At 40.0% G+C, this 10,662-nt stretch overlaps 2 protein-coding genes across 2 annotated transcripts; both read right to left on the reverse strand.

The window, feature by feature from the left end:
- Nucleotides 1–174: 174 nt before the first annotated feature.
- On the reverse strand, nt 175–2,216 carry LOC113464847 (zinc finger protein 512B). The gene is made up of 3 exons (XM_026817185.1): nt 2,133–2,216; nt 1,520–1,861; nt 175–838 (listed from the first exon to the last, which is right to left on the reverse strand). Exons 1-3 carry the CDS (start codon nt 2,142–2,144, stop codon nt 545–547), a joined length of 648 nt encoding a protein of 215 aa, XP_026672986.1. The 5' UTR covers nt 2,145–2,216; the 3' UTR covers nt 175–544.
- A 3,640-nt stretch (nt 2,217–5,856) lies between these two features.
- On the reverse strand, nt 5,857–7,105 carry LOC108629311 (E3 ubiquitin-protein ligase RNF12-B). The gene is made up of 4 exons (XM_026817187.1): nt 7,001–7,105; nt 6,640–6,855; nt 6,294–6,461; nt 5,857–6,210 (listed from the first exon to the last, which is right to left on the reverse strand). The coding sequence occupies exons 1-4, from the start codon at nt 7,010–7,012 to the stop codon at nt 6,025–6,027; spliced, it is 582 nt and encodes a 193-aa protein (XP_026672988.1). The 5' UTR covers nt 7,013–7,105; the 3' UTR covers nt 5,857–6,024.
- Between the last annotated feature and the right edge of the window lie 3,557 nt (nt 7,106–10,662).

Consider the following 10,662-nt stretch of genomic DNA (forward strand, 5'->3'; position numbering starts at 1 on the left):
TTTGGGATTGACTGTATAGTCAATACATCCTTAATGAAGATATCTACCTCGCAATTGCAATTTCCTGTATTTATCCGAGTTTCATTACGAATTTACGAATGCTAAATCAGTTTAAGGAGAATGTACGCAGATTTTGAAAGCATGCAGGATAAAATAATATTTGTCAATGCCACGTGTTTAGTACGAAAATTTATTTCTATGATGTAAAATGAGCACCAGATTACATGTAAAGAAGAAACAAGGTTTCATGAACAGAACTTAAGACTAACAAATGCTCGACTGCGTCTGTCCTTCTCACTTCTTCACGAGTCACCTAAAGTGACCTCATCCAACATCCAGGGAAGCCAATCCTTGTCCATCATCAGGCATAATCAGTATTAATAAAACGAAGAAAGTGAACGATGCGAAATTCTTCAGGGCCCTTTTGTCCGATCTTGCGAATATTCAAGAAACGATGAACTTTCTCTACAGTCGCAGGATGCCATCACGTTTTACGATGACTCGAAGCCAGTTCCCCGGATACCTTCAACATCGACCGCCGAGTTTACCAAGAGGAGTAGCCGGTAGAGTAACCAGAGTAAGCGCTCGGCCAGCCATGGCTGTATTTCTCATAGACGACCTGCGGCTGCACGTACGACACTGGGATTTGTTTCACGATCGGGACGGCGTACGGTTGGGCTACTTTGACCGCGTACGGCACCGGAACCTTGACTGGAACGCTGACTGGTACCGGGACTGGTCTGTCGACCGGCACCGGAACGTGCCTGGTCACTTCGACTGGGTACGGTTTCGGGACGTGCACTGGCACGGGACGGTCCACTGGCACTGCCACTGGTACCTAAACAAAATCAAATTAAGTATCTTGTATTTCATTGTTCAATGAAACAAAATTCTCATATGTCATAAATTAAAAATTAATTCCACTTTCACGTCAATTTGTATTATAAGTATGAATTATTTTAATGTTTTCTTATTGTAATTAATAATTCTTTGAAACGCGATGTTGACATAAATGAATACATGGAATATCTGTATTAATATTGTTTTATACTAATACAAACGTTTCATTAATATCATGATTACGAGAAATAATTGCTTGACGGTGAAATGCGATTCTGACAGATGAACGTGGATTATTGCTTGATCGATGATTCCATGTTAAATGGAACTCGGTTTACGTCTTCTGAGAAACGCGCGTGTGGGATTTGTAACGTTCCCGCGTTATGAAATGCCGGCGCTCGTTTATATTGAAACGTTAATTAACGTCGTCCGATCGTGTGAGCGGATATTCGCGATAAACAGAGCGTGATTAGGTGACCGAGGTCCATCGTATTTCTGATTTCGATACGACCGAATTTCTAAATTATAAATATATTTATTTCATTTCAAAAGATAAAATGAAATTGAAAAAAAATTCTGTCTAGCATTGCAATAAACATTTCGATATTTTATCACATATTAAAGTAAAATTTATTTTAGTGCATTTACGAATTATTCGTGTTTAGAGAAAACGGATTACCTTAACCGGAACAGGAATGTGTCTGTCGACCGGGACAGGAACTGGATGCGCTACTGGAACAGCCACTTCCTTGGTCACAACAGAGATAGGTTGGCTGACCGGTACGCTGTAACTACTGTATCCTAGACTGCCATATCCACCGTATCCGCTGTATCCGTTGTACCCGCTGTATCCGTTTAATCCTCCGTATCCTCCGTATCCTCCGTATCCTCCGTATCCCAGATTATAAAGTCCTCGTTTTTCCTTTTTCGTTTCCTGCGCTTCCTGCGCTTCCTGCGCTTCCTGCGCTTCTGGCTTGTCTTCGGCAAAAGCTACTGCCAGGACGGCGAAGATAATAAACAGCTGAAAGACAAACAGAACTTCAAGTGAGAACTACAATTCGCGTACAATAAAATCGGACGATTAAGTGAATTCTAAATATAATTATTATTAAAATTATTTCTGTGAATACTAAAAAATAATTTTATATTTTAACGAGAGAACTTGAAGTCTATAATAGAATTGAGATTGAAAATATTTCAAACGATCACTGAGGCACTGAATTTTTAAATTCTATTACTACGATCTTATTTTTCAACTCGCGATCCTTGGATCGATTCCAACAGCAGCTCACCTTAGCGTTCATGGTGTTGCGCTATTGACGTCGGTTCGTCGTTGTTTTACGACTGATGAGATACCAAGAAGATCCTCAGCTTTTATACGGAGACTACGACGAACCCTTGAGCAAGACGGTGGTGGTGGGCAGTGGCAGACCGACAGAAGCAGAGGAAAGAAATTGGGCGTGGGGGCAAGGGGTCCTCGAAAACCGATCCAAGGCAAAGCGCTTTTCGCTCCGCTTACGAAAAATGTAATTGGCCCTCCTACTCCGAATTGTATCTACCTCAATGTCATCCCAACTATTCTCTCTTCGTCTAATCCACGAAACTTATACTGTTCAATTGCAAAAATTCCAGTTGGGAAATATAATTGGTCCTCAGACTCTAAATTGTTTGTCTCAATATTTTCTTCAGATTTTTACTACTTTTTCATGTGTTTAATTCACACAGGATACGATTTTAAATTGCAAAAATTATAGTTGGGAAGTCGAAATTGTGAAGAAGAATTTTTGGTAAATTCATTTTTCGACAGGAAGTGTTGCGTCGCAACTGCAGGAAAGGTATTTCCCTTTCTTTCAGAACTGAATCCCACAATTACAGAAAGTGACCGAATTTTTTTCAGCTTCACGTAACGTCGTTACATATGAACCGTAACACACGTCAGCTTTAACATAATTATAAACAACGCGTATATCGAGAAGAATGTGACTAGCCTCTATGTATGTTTAATCGTTATGCAAATAAAATGACGCATAATGTAAAAAAAAGTATCAGATTTTTGTAAACAGCGACGCCAGGTCATATACATATAGGAATAATTTTATCACCGGGATTTCCATATTCTTCCAACCATCAAATTTTTAATCAACTCCTTAATTAGTTCATTTTTTATAAAAAGTTCAGCTAACCATCAGAGTGAAAACTAATGATCCTTCCCGAAATTTTCAAATTCAGTTTACATACTTCGTTCCCCTGCGCAGGACTAATTTAATGCAGCAGGGTTCCGGTTGCATTTATAATTAATAGTCGCCGGGTGACGCTGTGAATTTCAAGCTTTCAGCGTTTGACATTTCGAGGATTCATCTGTGGGCGTGAGAGTGGTTAGTTCTGGACCAGACGGACCAGCCAGTGAAGTAAACAAAAGAAGCAGAAGGTCTCGTAGGGAATTTATATGCAGAACCCTCGCATCGAATATCCACATTCCAGCCCAGACTTCGCTAATATCCACTGCGTGGAGTTCCTCTCGTTCACCTTGTACTTATTAGGTCGATTGTTATTTTGTACAGTTAACGCCGATGATTCATTACCTTGATCGGAATAAACCGATTTTTCTAACCCTTTCGCTAGAACCGCTGTACGCAGATAAGACGCAGTTTAGTATTACAAGGACTACCGAGCCTCCAACAATGTTAATTGACTTATTTACTCATAAGCAATCCAAGATTGTTGGCTGCGTGAGTACCTTCGTGTGAAACCTACGATATACTTACTGGGAGAGTAACCCTCTTCAAATTTCTGTGCCATGCATATTCTGGCATTAATAAAAATTTTAATTTACTTAATTATCTTGCAACAATATGAATATGCAAATCAACGTCAATTGTTTAATAATNCCCTTTCGTTACTCTTAATATTATCGAGGCATCTCTGAATCAGGATAAATTCTGAATTAAGTATAAGTCCCTTTTATATCAAATTTTAATAATAATAATAATAATTCTTTATTCATAGACGAGAACCCAATAAAACATACAAAAAACAATCTGCAAAAAATAAGAAAAGGAAAAACATGAATAAAATTCTAAATAACATCACAGGAACCAAGTCAATCAAAGCATAATTCTGATCCATATAAGAGCATTAAAAAATAGTTATTAGGCGAAATCTTGCAAAGAAAATGAGGTCTTTCTTCTTAACAATCATAACTCCATCATGGAACACGTTGAATTTGAACGTGTGATCAATGCGAGGTGGTAACACGAAATGAAATTGATAATCGCATTACAGGTACAACGCGTGCACGTGTGCTCGGATATAAATCTTGATTACCAGCCGTACATTTGTAAGGAGAGCAATTTGCCCCGTTTATGGCCGGCAGAAGGATTGCACGATCAGGCAACGGTTACCAAAAATTTCACGTTACGTATGGCGTCGGGGCCGTATCGCAACGATCTACAACACCGCGCGGGTCACATATTGTCATGAAAATGAGCGTGATCGGCCCGTTATTACGCGTCGGATTTCACTTAAAACTAACCGCTGTCCTATCCGGAAAGAAAGTTTCGTTTTCGTGTGTCCATGTCCAAACCGCGACACATTGGAAAACTAAAAGGGAATAATCGATTGGCCAATCGAATTTCAAAATTCTTAAACGCACGTCGCGATTGTTCGCTTTCTTTTCAAGGGAATGGTCAAATGTTAAAAGGAACGTTTCTACATAATAATAATGTATCATGTACCTAATATATTCTCTGTTTCATCATAAGAATTTCTGTATAAGTTTCTAGTTAATAGAGAATCTGTTAGATGATCTACATAGATCTGTGATAAATGTCGTTTAACATATTTTCGTGTACGTAGACCTCAGATCTGCGGTATGAATACGTTAACATCTGACAAGGTCGTTTCAGGTCTTTATGTAAATTATTTCAGTCCCCAGGGAATAATCAATTTGCAAAATGCACTATTTTAAAATGGAAATCAGATTCAATATTTGATGGACGTTCAAAATTTGTCTACGTTAATTAACTCTATTTAAATACAACTTGTAAACATAATTAAATTGAGTATTTATTTCGCCTTGGAATGAGAATTCGTGAAATCCAACCTATTCCGTAAGGAACTCGTTCCAAAAATGTTTTCGTTCACTTTCATGCTCACTGAGATCGGGACAGTTCTTGCGTAATTACGATGTTACTCGCGTTTTGATTTAACGCGTGGCATTAAAAAGTTGTACAATCTTTCACCGAACTACATGCTGGTGAGTAATCCATCGTCGAAAGTTAAGTGTTCGGGTCGAGACGGTAGTAAGTGACGAGAGATAAAGAAACTGTCTGGCTCTCGGGCTATGATCATGTTTCTTCTCAATAGTAACTCTCTCTACTTCTTGGCTAATTAACTAGAGATCCAATAAATCTTCTTCGGTGAAGCAACGTGTCAACGACGAACGCAATCTGTTTTCACGTTTGGCAGCGATTGTGAAATTGTCAATAGTTTAAAAAGAATTAATGATAGTGATTAAATGATAGTTTATAAAATTTCGAACATTCAGAATGACTAAAATGTACGATGGAAGATTTGAAGTTGCGAAAACTAAGAAGCCGTAAATAGGCACGAATCCATTTGACTTTCCCGGAAAATCGTTCTTTTGTTAAACTCTGAACAAACAAATGGCTATCTATATATAGATGCGTAGATAAGTGGAAACTCGACGGAAAAGTCGACAAGCGTTCCCGTGAACTCCGTGAGATCTTGAAAATCGGAATAGGGTAGATTCCCATATCGCGCGAAATCGCAGTCAAGGTTCGGTTTGAGAACGTTTCCACACAATGGCGGATCAGATAGCGGCACGCGAAACCATGCTACGTAACGGGTTGTCGCTTGAGGAAGTGTCGAAACGTTTCACTCGCAGACAATTAAATAAAATTCTTGATCATCCTCCCCTCGCGTCCAACTTCAATTCGTATCGCCCTAATCAGAATATATCTATTTCACAAAACTACCAANGAATAAGAAACGTTGTTTAAAAAAGATTTATAAAATCAATTTATTTGCATGATTTGTTACTACGGCAGGAGGAGAACTTGTTTTGGTACGGCGCTCGTCATGATGTCTTTTGCGATGCTGTGGAGTGGTTAGGCGAGGACTGGGTGTGGCAGAGATGTTCGAGAGAAGAGGGGGAGAGAAAATTCATTCGTACTTCCCATAACTTTCCTTAAGGAGGATGGGCTGCGGGATCGCGATTTTTTCCTTAAGAAGGATGGGCTGGGGGACCGCGATTTTTTCCTTGAGGATTATGGGTTGCGGGACCGCGACTTTTTCCTTAACGAGAATGGGCTGGGGAACTGCAACTGGGTACGGTCTGTCGACTGGAACCTGTAAATTCACGATTATTGAATATCGACGAGTGTTCTCTAATGAAACAATTATGCAAATTAATTACTGAGAGCTTTTCTCACCTTAACTGGGTACGGGACGCCAACGGGGACCTTAACTGGAACTGGGACCTTAACTGGGTAAGGGACTGGCTTCTCGACTGGGACCGTGATAGTCTTGGTCTGCACTACTGGGTACGGTTGGGGCACTGGGACCGCAACCGGGTACGGCTTGGAGACCTCAACTGGCACCTAGAAGAGACACGATTCAAATGCATCAGATCGGTCGATCAATTAAATCCGAAAGATCGATGAGAGATTCAATGACGAAACTTTTATGCAGATCTGAGTACGCAGTGAGGCAATGGAAAAACGTGAGATTAATAGAGCGTAAGTAGTTTTGCAATTGTGCGTCCGTCGATTTTCTCACCTTAACTGGGTACGGGCGGTCGACGGCGACTGGGTATGGCTTCGGTACTGGATATGGGACAGCAACGGGCTTCTCTTTGATAGCTATAGCGATCTTTCCATATTCTTCACCATATCCTCCCCCATAGCTTCCTAAATCCCCAAGCGAGTACAGTCCACGTTTTTGGACCGTCTTCTCTTCGGCAGCAAACGCCACTGAGATCAGCATCAAACATACCTTAATCATGAGAAATATGAAATTAGAAACTTTCAGAAAATCGAAAATTTGGCCTCGATAATGTTCACCGAGGTTTCACAGAGACAGAATCACTGAAGGTAACACAAAGCGCGAACTTCGAAGCGGCGTTCGATCGGCAACGTACCAGGGTCTTCATGGTGACCGACAGGATAATACTTTGGCTAGTGTGTCTTGACTAAATAAATTGGTTCTGTCGCATCGTAGGAAAACCACCCTTTATATAGGGAATTTACTTTCATTTCGCGCGTGCACCCCGCCAATCGAAAGCCGATGCCCGTTCGCCACACCTACCGTACACTATTTATCCGCGATAGACACAGCCACATACCGTTGCACGTTTCCAGTACATAATGTACAAACGTTGTATAATACGCGTTAAACGTGATAGTAAATGGAGCGCGGTTTATGCAGATAGCCGCATACATGCGTATACATGCGTGCTGAGCATTTTCGTGGCACTTTGGTCGAGCACGCGTGAGACCGTGGGACAGGATCCCGTGGACCCTTGCGGCTTGGTAACGACTCGTTTGTGACGTGCGGATTGTGACAAATATTCCCAACCCCTCCCCCCTTTCCCTGCCGGGGTGCCATCGAAATCGATAAGAACAGAATGTAGTGACAATGGCAAAGGATACGCCGAAACGCGGGGGTGTTCGGTCGTTCGGATGCGGGGAAAAATATGTGCGGCTGACGAAACGAGAAGCTGACGCAAAGAGAGATCGCAATCTCCCAGCTGATCGGGCGACCGTAATTGACGTTGCAATTAATTGCATAAAGTGGAAGGTGCGTGTAGAAAATCACCTACGAAATTATGCAATCCGGTGCTCAGTCCGGAGAGCGGAAAACAAAATTCCGAAATCTTTACGAGCCGACAGGAATACTTTTCATTTTCATTTTCCAGTCTCCAATCTGCACGCGCGAGAATGATTTAATGTTATTAAGAAAATTATTATTGCATTTGAAAAATTCGTCTATCAGCAAAAAAATTTAGAAAGAGTGATAAAAATCGGTTCGCTGTTTCACAAGTGATTTCTTTGACATGAGTGAAACAAGAATAAGAATTTTCTATGTTTATTCATTATTCGAGGACTTCTTATGCGAAATTTTTTTATTATTCAAAAACAAGAATTGTAGAATTTTGACAAGAAGATATTCTAATTTATTTCCTAACGCAGAAAACATAAAATGAGACGCATTAATCTAGTACATTGATTATTACAAAACATAGTAACGTATCTTTCACGTGACTCACGCCCGACAGTCCGACTATCCATATGTAAAAGACGAACGTTTGTTTAATGATTGTAATAGTTCTTTTGTCTCGATGCTGTAATTCACGGTGACCTGTTACACCTTTTCCGCATTTGTTAAGCGTGCGTGCGTGCGTGCGTGCGTTTCGACCTCACGTGTGTGCAACGCTATCTGCGTATTTCGTCAGCTTCTTGAGCGTCTAGAGAACGAGTTTGAGATTTCAATATCGGGCACGTTTCATTGACGTCATACGTAGGTACTGACCTCTCCCGCCGAGAGGGTCCCTCATTCAGCCGTGCCTCCAACGACTCCGATCCGAATAGATTGTACCATTTCCACCCGAGTGGAACGCAGTTTTTCTTCTATCAAGTGCAGATTGTTTGTCCCGATCCAGGCGCTGCACACGCTTCCACCCAATGACTAAATACTCCCAATGCGGTTAACGTCTAATCGCTGAATCAATGTTTATTTATTGCATAGCATGCATTGTTTTATTATTTCGCATTGCAAATACTTTATTTCTGATTTATATTAAAAATTTATATAAAATTCGTTGTTTTAATAAACCAAAATATACATGATGCAATATTTTATAAAATGTACAAAATCGTCAAATCCTAAGCAGAATTATTAGATTAATTTGCATAAATTTTCCTCTTTTCCAAATGACGCAAATGAGTAAATTAGCTCCGATCGATAAGATGTCCTTTTGTGTTTGTCACGTCCTCACAGTCATTCTGTAATCCATAGTGCACGCGTTCTTAATTACAACAGCCTCCGGTTTCCCCCGCTGATCACGCAGTTTCGCGTGTCGCAAATCCTTGCAGCCACCCAACCTGTTTTACGATTGCTATGAAATTAACGATCCTGGTGATTATATCGGTGTCACCGATCGGCAGATCAACATTCTCTATAGTTCTCCATGATTCGCGTGGTTCAGTCGTTCATGGAATATTAAACGATCTGATAGTTACTCGGTGTCACGCTAATCGTTTCAACCCCTTTCGTGTCGAGAGAAAAAAATGAAGCACGGACGAAGGGCGGATAGGATAAAAGGATGAATTATCTTGTTGATCCTGTCGCAGCTCTCACTTTCTGCCGGTGAAAACAGTTACTGCGTCGCGTTCCTATCAAGATTCGTCTTACGTAAGTCCCGGTAACACGCTGGTAAACCTGGATCAGGATTTTTCGGCCGTATATCACGCCGAAGAATGTACAAGGATAACCCACGTTTCTCTTCTTTTGATTCTTTTAAAGGGAATAAAATGTATAGTAAACATTTTTCTTATCATCTCGGGACTGGTTTTATCTCGATTAATGAAAACCGCAAAAATTCAATAGCGAAACATATATTTTTTCTAACAGCTTACGTTTACGATCATTGATAACGTGTAATTACTTATCTGTGGAATATGTAAAATGCGACTCTGTTGAATTGCAATGGTGATTTTTTTATTTACTGTACTATAACTAGTAATACACGTGTGACAACGCATTGACGTAACAGGGTACGGTGCCCCGATACGTGAGAAATTTTACCGCTACACACGGGTACACACCCATTTCAATAGGCCGTCGAAACATTCGGACTACGTATTTATGGACAGACTGGTTCACGAGCGCAGATGTTTGACGTTGCATAGAAAGTTACGTCAGAAAATGAACGAAACCTTGTTATCGACTATGACTGTAACAATTTCACGTCACACTTTTTACTCGCTGATTATACATAAATTGAAAAATTATAGAAAAAAGTGCCAGTTAGTAGAAATTTATTTATTTAATATTTATTCCCAATTCTAACGATTTTTCATTAACAGCTTTGCTTCACCTCGTTCGTTCCTGAATTAAAAATAGAGAGATTTCATTTTCAATTGTATGTCTCTCTGCATTATTTTTATTTAAATAATAAATTTCTATTATGCAATTACTTAAAAAAAAGTGAATAGAAATTGATTTATTTATTATTTATTCCCAATTCTAACGATTTTTCATTAACAGCCTTGCTTCACCTCGTTGATTCCTGAATTAAAAATAGAAAGGTCTCATTTCTCTATACCTAATCAATTGCATCATTCTGTGCACTGTTTACATGCACACATATGTCATGCAGAAATGCTGTACTGGAAATATATGAACTCAATCATGTGGTACGAGGATTTTGTATTCTATCAATGGTATAAGAACCTGTTGTCTCCGATTGAACTGGGTCGGGTCACACTGGTAACAACGGAACAATACGTGGCAAGGTTAATTCCCGAGCGTAGCGAGTGCTAATTCAAAACGACCATGGCAGAGACCTTCTTGCGGCAGGTCACAGACCATGAAGATTAGTTACGTAGACGAAGAAGCGCCGCGGGCGTTTCCAGCCGCCAGTAATTCCTGTCCTGCTGGATTATGTGCATGCCCGTTGGGCATGATAAAAAAAAAGGATGATGGATTCGATTTATAGTCAAGATCAATGTCAAATAGATGCTGCAAAATTATTTCAGTAATCATTATAATAAAGAAACATGAGTAGTTTTAATATTAATA

The sequence above is a fragment of the Ceratina calcarata genome, unplaced genomic scaffold (assembly GCF_001652005.2).
Source record: "Ceratina calcarata isolate Rehan_Ccalc_2016 unplaced genomic scaffold, ASM165200v1 scaffold564, whole genome shotgun sequence".
Classification (NCBI taxonomy): domain Eukaryota; kingdom Metazoa; phylum Arthropoda; class Insecta; order Hymenoptera; family Apidae; genus Ceratina; species Ceratina calcarata.

What these genes read in the sequence shown, in the direction of transcription:
- LOC108629311 (XM_026817187.1), bottom strand. An exon ending in ACCGCCCGTACCCAGTTAAG is followed by an intron (nt 6,462 to 6,639) that starts GTGAGAAAATCG and finishes TGTCTCTTCTAG; the next exon opens with GTGCCAGTTGAGGTCTCCAA. An exon ending in GCGTCCCGTACCCAGTTAAG is followed by an intron (nt 6,211 to 6,293) that starts GTGAGAAAAGCT and finishes GTGAATTTACAG; the next exon opens with GTTCCAGTCGACAGACCGTA.
- LOC113464847 (XM_026817185.1), bottom strand. An exon ending in ACATTCCTGTTCCGGTTAAG is followed by an intron (nt 839 to 1,519) that starts GTAATCCGTTTT and finishes GATTTTGTTTAG; the next exon opens with GTACCAGTGGCAGTGCCAGT.